General features: G+C 39.4%; 1 protein-coding gene across 4 annotated transcripts in view; it reads left to right on the top strand.

The window, feature by feature from the left end:
• Window positions 1-17,102, top strand: part of XPNPEP3 (X-prolyl aminopeptidase 3) — a 76,500-nt gene that overhangs the window by 47,009 nt on the left and 12,389 nt on the right. For all 4 annotated transcript variants that reach the window (XM_004771269.3, XM_045083797.1, XM_045083798.1 and 1 more), the window contains exons 5-7: window positions 3,390-3,452; window positions 4,284-4,397; window positions 12,636-12,721. In XM_004771269.3, the coding sequence (XP_004771326.1) occupies window positions 3,390-3,452; window positions 4,284-4,397; window positions 12,636-12,721 (263 nt within the window). The remainder of the gene's footprint in view (window positions 1-3,389; window positions 3,453-4,283; window positions 4,398-12,635; window positions 12,722-17,102) is intronic.

The following is a 17,102-nucleotide window of genomic DNA, read 5'->3' as shown; positions in this document are numbered from 1 at the left end:
GGAAACAAAAGCAAAAATAAACTATTGGGACTACATCAAAATAAAAAGCTACTGCCCAGTGAAGGAAACAATCAACAAAACTAAAAGGCAGCCTACAGAATGGGAGAAGGTATTTGCAGATGACATATTATAACTATCCAAAAATATATCCAAAATATATAAAGAACTTACACAATTCAACACCCAAAAAAACAATAATCTGATTTTTTTTCTTTTTTTTGATCAGAGAGAGAAAGCACAGGCAGGCAGAGTGGCAGGCAGAGGGAGAAGCAGGCTCCCTGCCAAGCAAGGAGCCCCATGTGGAACTTGATCCCAGGACACTGGGATCATGATCTGAGCCAAAGGCAGCTGCTTAACCAACTGAGCCATCCAGATGTCCCAATATAATCTGAATTTGAAAAGGGCAGAAGACATTTCTACAAGGAAGACATGCAGATGCCAAAAGGCAGATGAAAAGATGCTCATCACCACTTATTATCAGGGAAATACAAATCAAAGCACGGTGAGATATCATCTTACACCTGTCAGAATGGCTAAAATCAAGAAACAAGTATTGGCGAGGATGTGGAGAAAAAGGAACCCTCTTGCACTGTTGGTAGGAATAAAAACTGGTGCAGCCATTATGGAAAATAGTAGTTTCCTCAAAAAATTAAAAATAGAGGGACGCCTGGGTGGCTCAGTTGGTTAAGCCACTGCCTTTGGCTCAGGCTGTAATCCTAAAGTCCTGGGATTGAGTCCCGCAACTGGCTCCTTGCTCCGTGGGAAGCCTGCTTCTCTCTCTGCCTCTGCCTGCCACTCTTCCTGTTTGTGCGTGCTCTCTCTCTCTCTTTCTGAAAAATAAATAAATAAATAAATATCTTTAAAAAAAAAGTTAAAAATAGAACTGCCCTATGATCTAGTAATTGCACTACTGGATATCTACCCAACAAATACAAAAAACTAATACAAAGGGATATATGCACCTCTGTGTTTATATGTTTATTGCAAATAGACAAGATGTGGAAGCAGCCCAAGTATCCATCAATTAATTGATAAGGAAGATTCGGATGGATGGATAGGTAGATAGATAAAATGGAATATTAACCTTTATTTTTTTTAAAGATTTTATTTATTTTACAGAGATCACAAGTAGGCAGAGAGGCAGGCAGAGAGAGAGGAGGAAGCAGGCTCCCCACTGAGAGAGAGCCCTATTCGGGGCTCGATCCCAGGACCCCAGGATCATGACCTGAGCCAAAGGCAGAGGCTTTAACCCACTGAACCACTCAGGTGCCCCGAATATTAACCTTTAAAGAGTGAAATCTTGCCATATGGATGGAGAGGGTATAATGCTAAGTGAAATAAGAGAAAGATAACATGAGTTCACTCATATTCAGAATTTAAGAAACAAAGCAAATGATCAAAGGGAGCAAAAGAGACAAACCAAGAAACAGACTCTCAACTACAGAGAACTATGGAAAACAACGTGGTTACCAGAAGTCAGGTGGGTAGGGGGATGAGTGAAATAGGTGATTAAGGAGTGCTGTAGTGATGAGCATTGGGTGATTAAAAATGTAAAAATAAATTTAAAAAATTAAAATACATGCAAACGGAAAATAGCAAGTGTTGGTAGGGAAATGGGAAAGTTGGAACCTTTTTACATTACCAGTGCGATTGTGAAATGGTTCAGCCACTGTGGAAATAGCTTGGAGGGTTCTGAAAAACTTAAACATAGACTTATCATGTGACCTAACAACTCTGCTCCTAGGTGTATACCCAGAAGAATTAAAAACAGGTACTCTCATATTTGTTCACAGAAGCAGTGGTCACAATAGCCGAAAGTTGCAAATAACCCACATTGATCCATCAGTGGATGAACGCATATACAAGGGCTTGGTGTGTGTGTGCACACACAAAATTTCTGTGCTATTTATTAAAGTTTTGAAAGGAAATTAATAAAAAGACAAAGGGTGCAGCTAAGAGAAGAAAAATCCCTCTTTCGAGTGAGCCTCAGTGGAGATAACCACACTTTGTCCTTTTTTTTTTCCTTAGCTTCATGCTAAAAATGTAGCACTGACAAATTGTCAATATTCATACGTGTGTGTAACTATCTTTAACTTCCATTGTAATTGCTAATTCATTCAGCAGATATTTATTATTTACTATAGTGCTGGATACTTCCTAGGTTCTAGAGACACAGTGGTGAGCAAAACAGGCTTACCATGTGTCCTTGTCCTCATTGTACATTCTAGTTGAGGAGAGACAGTAAATAAACACGCTGTATAGTCAGCTAAAATTAAATGCTGTGAAGAAAAAGGAAGCAGTGGAAAGGGATGAAGTGTGGCCGAGGTGCTGAGTGAGATAGGGCGGTCAGGAAGGCCTCTCTGAGGAGGAAACATTTGAGCAAGGATCAGAATGGGAGCAGGAGCAAGTGGCAGCTGTCTCCATGGCCAGCCCACTTGCTTTCCCTTCTGTTGGGCTTTATGGTGATGTCATTGCCTTGTATTTGGAGAAATGTTACCAAAAACATTCCTTCCCATGTTGCCTTCACTCTTAGAACACAACAACTTGAGTGGTAGAATCATATAATCCTGTCCTTGTGCAGCTGATTCGTTTTTATCCCACAGGTGTGGGAAATACAGCTGACAGTTTCCCTTTTCACACGGGCTGCTAGAAAACTCAGATAAATTGGCGGTCCATCTACAGTTACCATAGTAATCGTGAAGGTCATTATTAGTTTTTGAGCTCCATTCTTTTTAAGGCTTGCTTTTCTTTAACCCTGCCATGAGTTGTATTTTGTGTATCTATCAGATCTAATCAAAACCTTTTTTGGATTAGGGTACCGTGGTGAATTATAGACATGTACGTTCATAAAAAAAGGAAACAAACACACATGTGGAATGGCTATCACAGAGAAATTAAGGATTTATACTCTAGGTCACTGATTTTGAACATGGGGCAGTTATGTCCTTCAAGGGATATCGGGCAGTATCCAATGATCACAGTGGGAAAGTGCTGCTGGCACCCGGCAAAGAGTTATCTAGTCCAAAATGTCGACAGTGCTGAGGTTGGGAAACCTACTGTAGACTGGACTGTTCAGTCCATAATTCCATACATTTCTGGGCTACTTCGTTACATAAATGACAAATGTGTAACTGCGTAGCTTATTCTAGCATACCACTGTATATTCTGAGTGATTATTGAGTCAGCCTTCCACTAAATGTTGTTAGTCAAATAGTCCTGAAAGCAATAGTTTCCTCTTCAGAAATCTATACTATCATATGCACAAAGTCACAACTTCAGGTCAACAAAATTGGGGAGAAGGGTGCTTTTCATTTGAGCTCCAGTATTTTGAATGTTTGAGTAAACAACCTGTTTAAAACGAGATTGTTCATCCTCCATTCTGTTTACAGGCTTTCATAGAAACCATGTTTGCCAGTAAAGCTCCTGTGGAGGAAGGCTTTCTTTATGCCAAGGTGAGCTTTAAAAGACTGGAAAGGTTTTATTGGAGGCGAAAACAGTAAATAAAGTAATTTCATTGATTTGCAGATGGCATCGAGTGGCTTTTATGTAAGTGACCAGGGTATCAGTGGAGAGGATTTGGTTCTTAAAGGTCACTGATAATTTATTTAGATACGTCTAAAGTACACAGGGCTACAATTAAATGAAGAAAATTGCAAAAGAGAACAAACGAAGAAGCAAAGACTTAAGTCAAATGTGAACGGAGAATCTTCACATAAATGCGAAGGACAAGGATGGGAGTAGGACTGGAAGGAGCAGCCGCTTCTCGCCAGTCTCCGGCTCTGTCCTTGGACAAAGTAAAAGCAGTAGAATTTATCATTTGCCTAGCATCCTTTTTCACTTTTCCAGCACATATAGGTTGGTAGCTGTTTGAAAAGCTGAAATTAGTAATGCAGAGCTTGTTAAAACCAGAAGCTGTATTCCAGCGTTTACCGAAATAAGAAGAAAAACTGGGAGCTTTACTCGACTATATCTCTGTACTCAGCCATGATCATAGGTTTTCTATGTTCTCTTCTGGACTTAATTTGAAAATCACAGGAAATTTGGAGCACTCAGAGGAACAGAACAGACTTAATAATAGGGTCAAATAACAGGATTGGGGGGAGAATAAAAAATAGAGTGGAATTGCAGTATAAGAAGTCCAGTTAGATTTGATGACTCGTTCTCCAGTAATGATGGAAAAGAAGGACTTGAATGGAGAGATGGGCTGTTTGTCGGAGGGAGCCTGGGCTGGCACAGTCCTGAGGAAGTCCTGTCTTCTGTCATGCTTGGCTCTTGTTTTTCAGTTTGAATTTGAATGCCGGGCCCGTGGTGCAGACATCTTGGCCTACCCGCCCGTGGTCGCTGGAGGTAATCGGTCAAACACTTTGCATTATGTGAAGAATAATCAGCTCATCAAGGTACACGAAATGCCCTTCAGTGCCACTTCCTCTGGTGCCACTTCTAAAGCACTTTATTGTTTATAAAATGATTTTACAGACATTATCTCATTTGATTCTCGTATTAGCACTCTGAGATAGGAGCAGTTAATAACATGCCTGTTCAACGGATGAGGAAAATAAACTTAAAAAATTAGGCAACTCAAAAAAAAATTAGGCAACTCATTAGGGCAGAGCTGAGAGTACGACTGTAAAGCTTCTGCTTATTTTTTTTTCTGCTCATAATTTTTATTTTTTTTTTAAAGATTTTATTTATTTATTTGACAGGCAGAGATCACAAGTAGGCAGAGAGGCAGGCAGAGAGAGAGGAAGAAGCAGTCTCCCTGCTGAGCAGAGAGCCCGATGTGGGGCTCGATCCCAGGACCCTGGGATCATGACCTGAGCCGAAGGCAGCAGCTTTAACCCACTGAGCCACCCAGGCGCCCCTCTGCTCATAATTTTTAATAACACTCCTCCTCAAAGGACTTAGGGAACAGTGGGTCATGCATATTTTGGAGTAGACAAATTTTAATAGTGCCTTATTAGCTGTGAGGAAGCTGATCTTTTATAGTTGCTTCCCCCCAAGTGACTATACACGTAGAGAATTGTATATGCCTTTATTTCTTTTCTTTTTTTTTATTTGACAGAGCATGTACAAGTAGGGGGAACAGCAGACTCCCCACTGAGCAGAGAGCGCTATGTGGGACTCAATCCCAGGACCCTGGGATTATGACCCAAACTGAAGGCAGCCGCTCAACCAACTGAGCCACTCAGGTTCCCTGTATATGCTCTATTAAGTCCACTTTTTTTTTTTTTAAAGATGTGGGAAGGGGTTTTGTCAGCCCGGAGCCCTGTGAAGCACTTAAACTCTTGACGCTGAGATCAAGACCTGCGCTGAGATCAAGAGTCAGACACTTAACCAGCTTAGCCACCCAGGCACTCCCAAATCCACTTTTATTTTTTTATTTTTTTAGGTTTTTTTTTTTTAAGATTTTATTTATTTATTTGGCAGAGAGAGAGAGCACAAGAGGCAAAGCAGTAGACAGAGGAAGAGGGAGAAGCAGACATCGTGCCAAGCAGAGAGCCCAATGTGGGGCTCGATCCCAGGACCCTAGGATCATGACCTGAGCTAACCAACTGAGCCACCCAGGCGCCCCTGAATCCACCTTTATTTATCTGTTTTAATTTTCAATAATTTCAGGAAAATAAATATAGCAAATACGTAAATTACACAATATATTTTTTAAATGAATACCCATGAATTGATCACTTAGCCCAAGAAGAGAACACTGCCAGTTCTGTGCATCTACTTATGTGTCTTTATGCTTTGCTATCCTATTGCCTCCCTCCCAGAGGTAACTAACTGTTTATCCTAAATTTTTGTCTTCCCTCAATTTTTTGAAGTGGCTGTGTCAACGTATATATGATTCCCCAAATAATATTATTTAGCTCTGCCTGTTTGTGAACTACATAAAACTATATACTGCTATAAGTTTTTTGGAACTTTTTTTAATTCATAAGTGTGAGAAGATAATACAGTGTGTTTTCCCAAGTATCTGTGTCTGTTTGTACTCCTACCAGTGTAATTCTCTTGACCACATCCTCTCTGTAGCCTGATGGTATCCAACTTCTTAATTTCTGCCATTCTAATTGGTATAAAACAGTATCATTGTGGTCTTAATTTCTGTTACCTTAATTATCAGTGAAATTAAGCATCTTTTTTATCTTTAGCACTACTAGTTTCAACTTACTAATGTGCTGTTTAGGAAATTCTGATTTGTTTTCATGCGTGAGATTGGCTTATTTTTCTCATTGTCTTTTTCTGATTTTCATATCAAGTCCAAACTAAGTTCATAAAATGAGTAGTTTCTTTTCTTAATATCGTGAAATGATTTGAGTTTAAGTTTTTTTGAAAATTGGATGGAATATACCTGTAGAACTATTTGGGCCTAATATTTTCCTTTGTAAACCATTTTTTTAACTACTCATTCCATTTCTTTAATATCCTAAAGCTTTCTGTTTCTTTTTTTTTCTTTTTGACATTTCTTATTATGAAACGTAACTACTGGTAAAGTACTTAAAACATAAAGGAGCAGTTTAATGAGTAATTATAAAGTGGGCACCCATGTAACCATTACCGTGTCAAATAAAAGGTATTGACAAGCTACAGCTCTCTGCACCAAATCCAGCCTCCCATTTTGTTTTGTGAAGAGGTTTTATTGGAATACAGATGTTCCTGCTTTCTTCCCACAGTGGCAGAGTTGAGTACTTGCACTGGAGACAGTAAAAAGTATGTACTATCTAGCCCTTTACAGAAAAAAATTATGAATGCCTGAAACAGGACGTTCCTCTCCCTCCACTCCTCAGAAGCTTATTCTACCACGTGGTTCTTCCCAGTGATAACTTCTCTCGCTAGTGGGGAGAACCACTCTCCTGATTTTGATGGTCATCATTTCTTTGCTTCGCATTTTATTTTCCTACTAATAAACCATACAGTTGAACGTAGTTTGGCTTTGGTCATGTTTGAGCTTTATGTATTTGAAATATTATGTCTTTTTCATATAACCTATGTTGCATACCACTGCAGTTTGAATTATTGTAGCATGAACAGCAATGAAAGTGTGGTCTGTGAGGTTAAATACATTTTTATAAGAATACCCAGACATCAGTTGTCTTTTCCATTCTTACTCTCTCAAGTGTACAAGGAAGTAACCCAGTGGCTTTATGACCTGCAGTACCACACCAGACTGGAGGAGGAGAAGTAATATGAGATTTTAGCTGATTTCTGTTACACTAGACAAAGATTTATAAAACTATATATACACAACAGTGCAGCATTTCTGACTACATACTGTTATTTAGAAAAATAGTTACTTTTCGGGGCACCTGGGTAGCTCGGTTAAGCGGCTGCCTTCAGCTCAGGTCATGATCCCAGGTCATGGAATCAAGCCTCACATCAGGGTCCTTGCTGAGCAGGGAGCCTGCTTCTCCCCTGCCTGCCATTCCCCCCGCTTGTACTTGCTCCCTCCCTCTCTTTCTCTCTCTCTGTCAAATTAATTAATTAATTAATTAATTAAAGACTGTTTTAAAAAAAAGAAAAGAGGCGCCTGGGTGGCTCAGTGGGTTAAGCCTCTTCCTTCCGCTCAGGTCATGATCTCAGTGTCCTGGGATGGAGCCCCGAGTCGGGAATCTCTGCTTAGCAGGGAGCCTGCTTCCCGCGCCCCACCTCCCCCGCCTGCCTCTCTGCCTGCTTGTGATCTCTGTCAAATAAATAAATAAAATATTCAAAAAAAAAAAGAAAGAAAGAAAAACAATTACTTTAAGTTAAAAATGTCATTTACTTAACATGAAATAGGTTTATTGTTAATTTCTTAACAAATTAACAAATACTGTAAAATTAGTGTGATAAATATCCATAGGTGGCCATTTACATAGTTTCTAAGTTTTTACCATTATGAATAATGTACTGTGAACATTCTTGTATGTTATACCTGGTGTACAAGTTACCAAGTTTGTCTAAGGGACATAATAATGGAATTGATGGGTCTTAGGTATGCATATTTGCATTACAGTAGAAAATACCAAACATTTCCAAAGTGATTATATCAACATATGCTTCACTTTTCCTGAGACAGTTTGGTAGGTTATATTTTTCTACCACTTTGTCTAAATTTTTAAAATTACTTTTAATCCTTTATAATTATAGTTATATATATTTTTTAAAAAGATTTTATTTATTTGACAGTGAGAGAGGTAATACAAGCAAAGGGAGTTGGGAGAGCCAGGCTTCCCAGCAAGCAGGGAGCCTGATGGGGGACTCCATCCCAAGACCCTGGGATCATGACCTGAGCCAAAGGCAGACGCTTAACGCCTGAGCCACTCAGGGGCCCAGTTATGTACCTTTTTACATTCTTGATATATTTTTGTCTTTTCTCTCTCTCTCTCTTTTTTGATTGAAGAAGGCAAGCAATTATTTATTAGAATTAGTTGGAAAGACTTGGGGGCACCATACTTAAAATTTAAGTCCAAATCAAACACTAGCTTTGGAGCTAGATTAATTGAACATCACAGTAGTTCCTGGACCCACTGTGACCTTGGGCAAATAACAGCAGTACCTCGTAGGCCTGTTGAGAAGATTAAGATAATGTAGAATGAGTTTACCAATTCTGGCACCTCATCAACATGCAGTAAACATTGTCAGTGTTGTAGAGCGCCACATGTCCTGCAGTAGCTTCACAGGAATATCCTTTCCTGGTGTCACAGGGCTGTCAGTCTTCTGAGGTCCTAGTGGAGCAGCTTTCTCACTCAGGTAAAGGCATCTGAGGATGCCGTACAGAAACTGTTCAGGGCCAAGGGTGCCCTACTTTCAAGTCATCCTGAGGCTGCCTCTGTCCAAAGCCTGCACACATGTCTGCAGGTCGGCCGTGGTACTCCTGCCAGAGCAGAGGCCGCAGGGGAAAGGACAGCCCGAAGTCAATCCTTTTTTTCTTTCTTTTTAAAAAGTAAACATATATTTACTCTGTGTACCAGCAATTCCATTTATAGGTATTTTTCAAGAAAAATTAAAACAGATCCACAAGTTGCCTTGTACAAGAATGTTCATAACAGGTTCACTACTAAGAGACCCAGTGTCCATCACCAGGATATTAGATAAGGAAATTGCCATGTGGTGTATTTGTCAAATAAAGTGGAACAAACCACTGCACTACCAGTGAATAATGTCAAAAGCATTATGCTGAGTGAATAAGTCAGACAAAAAAATTATAAACTATATGATTCCATCTATGCGAATTTCTAAAATGGACAAAACTAACCTATGTTGATAGAAACCAGATCAGTGGTTGCTTCTTATGGGAATATTGACCAGGAAGGGACTTGAGGGCATTTGACAAAACTGACTTAACTCTATTAACTCTATATTATACTTAAGATCTGTGCATTTAATGTGCATACATTAAATCTCAAAAACTTCAGCTAAAAAAAGCCTTACGAGAGGTTTGCTGGATTTTATTATTCTTGTGAAACCAACTTTTCACATCATTAATGCTATTTTATCTTTGTTTATTACTTCATTACACTGAGCCCTTGCCTTCATTAATTTCACCCTTCTACTTTTTGTATTTATTCTCTTGCTCTTTTTGTAGCTTCTAAAATTAGGTGCTAAACTCATTAATTTTCATCCTTTCTTCTTTTTTTAATGTGTCTAAGGGTAAATTTCTCACTTTTATTATATTCCACAAGGTTTTCCTAAGTTGTTAAATGTGTCATATATTAAAAACAATAAATGTAATGTACTGTTTAAAAATAATAATCGAATGAATAACCATGTATCTACCATCTAGGATGAGAAGAACATTAGTAGTCCTCTGGGCAAGCTCAAACACATCCCCCTTTCTGTCTCCTACCATCTTAACTTCTGTTTTAATCATTTTTGTTGGTTTTCTTCATAATTTTACCACCAGTGTGTCTATTCCTAAATAGTATACTGTCCACTCTTAAAAAACTGGAGAATAAGCACCAGTGTAGCCATACAGGGAGAGAAGAGTATTGCCATTATTAGATAAATTGGCCCGAGGGAAAATAAGCTGAGAACTTCTAGGTCCTGGTCTTGTTTTGGTTATCTGAAAGTTTGCAAGGCTTTTTCTGGTGAAGTCTGTGAGCAAGGTCCTCAACAAGCTGTGAGAATGTGGGGTACCGCCAGGGCATCTGGGAGAGCTCTGGTGTGCCCTCGGTAGTGGGCATCTGATAGAAATGTAGTCAGAACAGGCTGCCCTGTGCTTCTGCGTCTCAACCACAGCTATGTGGAGCTCTCAGCAACAGGCCAAAGCAGAACCCTTCTGACAGAGTTTGTGTAGGTTTACATGCATGTTCACCTTTCCTGCTTACATTTTCGATGGCTCTCCTGGGATCAGCTTCCTTCAGCCTGAAGAAAATCGTTTAGATGAAGGTCTGTGGCTGATAAAATTTTCTTTTTTTTTTAGTCAAATATCTTTATTTCATTCTCAATTCTTGATGATGGCTATACCAAAGAAACAATCCTAGATTCTTTTCAGTCTTGCAGATTAAAAACAAACAAACAAGGAGCACCTGTGTGGCTCAGTTAAGTGTCTCCCTTCGGCTCAAGTGATGATCCCAGAGTCCTGGGATCCACCCTGGCATTGAGCTCCCTGCTCAGTGGGGAATCTGCTTCTCCCTCTGACCCTCCCCCGCTGCTTGTGCTTGTGCTTGTATGTTCTCTCTCTCCTCTCCCGCCACTCTCTCTCACATAAATAAATAAAATCTTGAAATAAAATAAAAACAAACAAAAACTAATTATCGTTCCTATGGGAACTCTCTTTTTGCTTTGACTGCTTTAAGATTTCATTTCTTTGGTGGTGCACCTGGGTGGCTTAGTCCCTTGGGTATGCAGCTCTTGATTTCGGCTCAGGTCATGGTCTCAGAGTCCTGAGATCAAGCTCCCCACCCCACCCCACACCACCACCACCACCACCACCACCACGGGCTCAGTGCTCAGTGTGGAGTCTGGTTAAGATTCATTCTCTCTCTCTCTCTCTGCCCCTCCCCCCACCATTTGCACATTCGTGCGCTCTCTAAAAAAATGGATAAATAATAATTTTTTTAAAAGTTTTCTTTGGTAATTTTCAGTTTTATTGCATGTCTAAGAATAGATTTATTTTTACATATAGTCACTATGATACCTTCCCCTTCCGAAATTGCATTCGTGTTCTTCATCAGTTCTAGGAAATTCTCAGACACTGATACCGTCTCTCCTACATTCTCTCTCTTCAGTCCTTCAGCAGTTTCAGGTAGATGTGTTAGACCTCTTTCTGTTTCCAGTAAGCTAACTTTCGTGTTTACATTTGCCTTATCTCTCTCTGTCATATTCTAGGGGACTTGGGTACGTCTCTCTTCCAGGAAGCCAGTTTCCCTTTGGTTATCTAATCTGCTTCTTTGGCCATCCACTGAGTGATTGACTTCAGAAGTAGTTTTTTCTTTCCTTCTGGTTCCTTTCAAATCAGCATAGTTGTCAGTTGTCTCTTATTGCTTATTCATCTTTGTGGTTCTGTTCTTTATCCCTTTAAACATTTCATAATAGCTCTTCTGTATCTAGTCATTCCCTTACCTGAAGTTCTGGAAGCTCTAAATTTGGTCAGTGTTGTTCCTGCTGACTCTCACGTATGGTGACGTACCCTGTGTGCTTGATGACCTTTGGTTGTGAGCTCATCTATTTATTTGTTATTTTTTGGAAATCATGTCAGTCCAGATTTGGGAGAAATTTTCTCCAAAAATTTGTTTGAATATGCTTTTGCCAAAAGATAAGTGGTCCTAATGACCTGGGTCTCTTTTATCTCCTGTGGGAATCCTGGATTAATGTGAGAATCTCTGGCTCATTGTCCCCACTCTTTGCTGCAGGACCTCAGGGGAATATCACCTTTTCTATATATACTGTACCACTTACCTTATCACTACTCTCAGCTCTAGTTTCAGTTCTGGGGTAACTTTTTTCAAGAGAAAAAAAGTCTTTAAGGCATCTCTTATATTATGTAATGTCAGCCTTCTGTAAAATATGTTTGTGTCCAAGATTTAGTTGTTTTCTAACAAGAAAGGTATTCTGTCATTTTGCCAAAAACAAGATCCAACATCCATTTATGAAGGTTGCCATTATTAAATATCTACACCCATTGAACCACTATTCTACTACATCCCAAGTTGTGTGCTTATTTATACATAAATAAGATGTACCCTGTCTTCAAGGACACAATAGATAATTTCAATATAACAGGACAAGTAACAAGAGAGAAATAAACCTAAATTTTTCTTTTTCCCCCACATGTATTCTAAAGGGGAGCAAAGGGGGGAAATGATATTCTAAAATTAAATGATTAAGGGTAATCATATTTGAATAAGGCCCTGGATACCAACTTACATAGGAATTTTAAAAATAATAGTGATAATGGTACTGTTTATGATGGGCTGTTTACACCTAGTAATTCAAACCCAAGTGGTATGGTTCCAGGGCCTGTGCACTACTATCCAACGGCCACTTCCTGAGTCCGTGTGGATTCATTTGAAAAATTGAGATGCTGTTTCTTATAAGAAGGAATCAGAGAAGATTAGTCTCCTTTAAATTAGCTTTTTAAATATGTATATATAAAATGAAGGACACAAAGAGTTTAATCATAAGGTCACCTACTTTGACATATCATACTTCTGTTGCAGGATGGGGAAATGGTGCTGCTGGATGGAGGTTGTGAGTCTTCTTGCTATGTGAGTGACATAACCCGTACCTGGCCTGTCAATGGCAGGTAGGACTTCTACAGATCCGATTGCTTCTTAGGAGTGTGAGTTGGAATATGGGTATATTAGGAATAAATGACTAAACTAATATACAGACCCCCCCCCCCCGAAAGCTCAGGAGCTTTGCAAAGCTCCTGATTACTTTCTAAGACTGTTTTATTCACTAAATCATAGGATTGGGCATCTAGACACACCTAGTTAACACACACACACTCACATTGTTAAAAAAAAATAAATTTGAGGATGCCTGGCTGGCTCAGTGGAGCATGTGTCTTTTGATCTTGAACTTGGGGCTCAAGCCCCATGTTGGGTGTAGAGAGTACTTAAAGTCTTTTAAAAATAAATAAATAAAATTTGGTGTTTTTATTTTCTGATTACAAAAGTAATTCCAATATTCAGTTAAAAAAAAAAAAGAACCACTAGACATGAGAAGAATCAGGAAAAGAATCAGAAAATGACCCATAATCAAGAAAAATAGTCAATAAAAGATCCTGAGTAATCCTAATATTTCAATTAGCAAACAAGGACTTTAAAGCAGCTATCGTAGATATGTGCACAGAATTAAAGGAATTAAATTAAATTAAATTTAAAGGAATTAAAGTACAGTGAGTGAACAGATGAAGAGTTTCAGTAAGAAATAGGAAACTAAGAAATAGGGGTACCCCCTGGGGGGCTCAGTCATTAAGCATCTGCCTTCAGCTCAGGTCATGATCCCAGCATCCTGGGATCCAACCCAATATTGGGCTCCCTGCACAGCGGGAAGCCTGCTTCTCCCTCTCCAGCTCCCCCGTGCTTGTGTTCCCTCTCTCATTATCTCTATCATAAATAAGTAAAATCTTTTAAAAAAGAAAGAAACTAAGAAATAACCAGAGATTCTGGGGAGATGGTAGCAAAAGCATAGCTTCTTACTCTCTCCAAATTATCAGATAGTAATAGAGCTACCAGGTAACAAAACCAAACACTAGGTGACGGGATATCACTTAAACTGTAAAATACATTTATGAATACATTCTACACAGCCATAAGGCCAAGATGATATCAGTATCTGTATGGAAGAAATAAGGAAGCAACAATAGTGGAGCAAGCTGACTGATGTCCCTGAGAACAAAGGAACTCGCAGATAACCAACAGCTATTCACTTGGAAAGGTGGTGAGCCGATTTGAAAACAGAAACTGAGGGGCGCCTGGGTGGCTCAGTGGGTTAAGCCGCTGCCTTCGGCTCAGGTCATGATCTCAGGGTCCTGGGATCGAGTCCCACATCGGGCTCTCTGCTCAGCAGGGAGCTGGCTTCCTTCCTCTCTCTCTGCCTGCCTCTCTGCCTACTTGTGATCTCTCTCTGTCAAATAAATAAAAATAAAAAATCTTTAAAAAAAAAAAAAAAAAAAAAAAAAAAAAAAAAAAAAGAAAACAGAAACTGAAAATGGGAAAGATTTGTCACTCCAAAGGCCCGAGGAAGTTTGAGGGTGCTGTGCTTCTCACACTAAGAAGAAACTGCTGGAAGTAGAATTGAAAGTAAGCAACTTAGGGACAAGAGAGAGGAAGGAATTAAAATATCCAAATCAAAGAGGGGGAGAAGAATTGAAAGTAAGCTGCCACATTGTGTTACCCCTACACCAAAAGGACAGAAGAGTGAGCACTGTGGTGTTAAAAAAATCTTTCCTAAATTCTGCCTCATCCTAAAAGTTCAGGAAAGTTAATTTTACCTAAAATAAGCAATAAAAAAGTATCTTGTTTAATCTCATACAAAGTTAATTAAAGGCAAAAAAGAAAAAAAAAAAAAGGAATAAGGAACACATCCCTACCGATAATGGAAGCATACTGGAAAGACATAGCTACAAAAGAGATCAAAACGGGCCTACTATGTTAAAGCAAACTAGAATTTTTTTTTTTTTAAGATTTTATCCATTTATTTCACAGACAGAGATAGGCAGAGAGTCAGGCAGAGGGAGAGGGAAGCAGGCTCCCTGCTGAGCAAAGAGCCCGATGTGGGGCTCAATCCCAGGACCCTGGGACCATGACCTGAGCCAAAGACAGAGGCTCTAACCCACTGAGCCACCCAGGCGCCGCTGCAAGCTAGAATTTTTTTTAAGCACATCATTCAAGACATGAAAGAACAACACAAATCAAAATTGAAAAAAATCTCAGAAACAAAGTGACAACACACAGGAAAGAACTAGAAATAAAAAATCATACCAGAAAAAAAGACTGGCGGGGCGCCTAGGTGGCTCAGTGGGTTAAGCCGCTGCCTTCGGCTCAGGTCATGATCTCAGGGTCCTGAGATCGAGTCCCGTGTCGGGCTCTCTGCTCAGCAGGGAGCCTGCTTCCCTTCCTCCCTCTCTCTGCCTGCCTCTCTGCCTACTTGTGATCTCTCTCTCTCTCTCTCTCTCTCTGTCAAATAAATAAATAAATAAATCTTTAAAAAAAAAGAAAGAAAGAAAAAAAGACTGGACTGAAAGGTATGCACTAACAATGAAGCACAATAAAGCCTTAACAACAAATAGGATGAAAGGGAAGAAAATTTTAAAAATCAAAATGAAATAAAGAAAAAAAGATTACAGGGAAAATAGTAAATATCTAAAATGGGCAGAGAAGTTAGAACATACGCACAAAAGGAAGCTCTGAAGAAAATGAAAGCATGGAACAGAACACCTCCTAAAAACTACAATAAAATATTTCTGAAATGAAAATTTAAAACTACTTTTGAAAGAGCACATCATGGAGCTGAGAATATCAGCCCAGAAAAAGCAACAATAAGACATAGTCTAGTAAAATTCTGAACCTACAAGAAAAAGAAAAATTCCTTTGGGATCCAGAAAAAAAGAACATGTGATATGTAAAGGGAAGGATATCAGGTTATCATCAGACTTTTCAAAAGCAATGCTATATACAAGTAGAGAATAGGGGCACCTGGGTGGCTCAGTGGGTTAAACCTCTGCCTTCAGCTCAAGTCATGATTTCAGGGTCCTGGGATCGAGCCCCACATCGGGCTCTCTGCTCAGCAGGGAGCCTGCTTCCACCTCTCCCTCTGCCTTGCCTCTCTGTCTACTTGTTACTCTCTCTGTCAAATAAATAAATAAAATCATAAAAAAAAAAGAGTAGAGAATAGAGTAACATTAGAGATACTCAAAGAACAAAAGTGTAAGCCAAAGACTTTATATGCAGCAAAAGCAACTTTAAGCTATAAAGAGCACACATTATTGTGTAGAAACTTAAGGATTACTCCGATGAGGAATCTGTTAGAGCTAGACATACGATCCAATATGAAACCTAGTCACCAACGCCATGGGACTACTTAAATTTAAATTAGTATCAAACCAAATTTACACTGTTTTTTTACTTGAACTGACCACATTTCAGGTGCTTCGTAGTCACGTGTGCCTAGTGGGTGCCATACTGGACAATAGATACACAGGGCAGCACATCAGCACAGGGAGGTTTATTGATCAGTGCTGTGCTGGAGCCTGAACTTCAGTTGACAGAGTTGACTAGAGACATTGACATAAGGATTCCTGGTGAGAACATGAGAAATCGTTCGCTGTTGAACTAAGACTAGATGAAGCTAAGCGGAAGAGAGCGTCATAGTAACAACCCTATGCTCTGATCATGTAGAATAGTACATTTTTTTTAAATGGAGAATGGGAGGAGCATACGCAAAAAAAAAAAAAAAAGCTTCAGTATTTTCAGGAGTTATATTTGTTACAGTATTTGTATTGTAATTCTGAAATGGTGCTTGTCTGTGTAGGGAGTTAAAAGAGTAGGGAGCCTGGGTGGCTCAGTGGGTTAAAGCCTCTGCCTTCGGCTCAGGTCATGATCCCAGGGTCCTGAGATCAAGCTCCGCATCCGGCTCCCTGCTCAGCAGTGAGTCTGCTTCCCTCTCTGTCTGCCTCTCTGCCTACTTGTGATCTCTCTCTGTCAAATAAGTAAATAAAATCTTTAAAAATAAAATAAAATAAAAGTAAGAGGGGTGCCTGGCTGGCTCAGTCAGAAGGGCATACAACTCTTGATCTCAGGGTCATGAGGTCAAGCCCATTCTGGGTGTAGAGATTACTTAAATAAACAAGCGGTGGAAGTAAATAAATAAATACATAAATAAGGATGATTTTAGTTCTATCTTCCTTTTGTCCTTGAGAACCACAATGCATGGTATGGAAGAAAAAAAGTAAATGAAATTATTATAATAGGTTGCAAAAAGCTCTGTAGTCTCAAATGTTAATTGAAGTGTCAGTATAGACTCCAATGATTTTCTTTATGTTTCTTCCCCCTTCCCTTTTCTATCCACTGAAAATCAGGCTGGAAACTATGGCCAGCTTAGTAGCAGTAAGCATCACTAGTGCCCTGAGTATGATCTTGAAACACAATTTTACACTAACCTGAATGAAAACTTGGAGA

The sequence above is a fragment of the Mustela putorius genome, unplaced genomic scaffold, assembly GCF_011764305.1.
Source record: "Mustela putorius furo isolate JIRA1106 unplaced genomic scaffold, ASM1176430v1.1 tig00000738_pilon_pilon_pilon, whole genome shotgun sequence".
NCBI lineage: Eukaryota > Metazoa > Chordata > Mammalia > Carnivora > Mustelidae > Mustela > Mustela putorius.
This window is presented reverse-complemented; position numbering and strand designations above follow the sequence as displayed.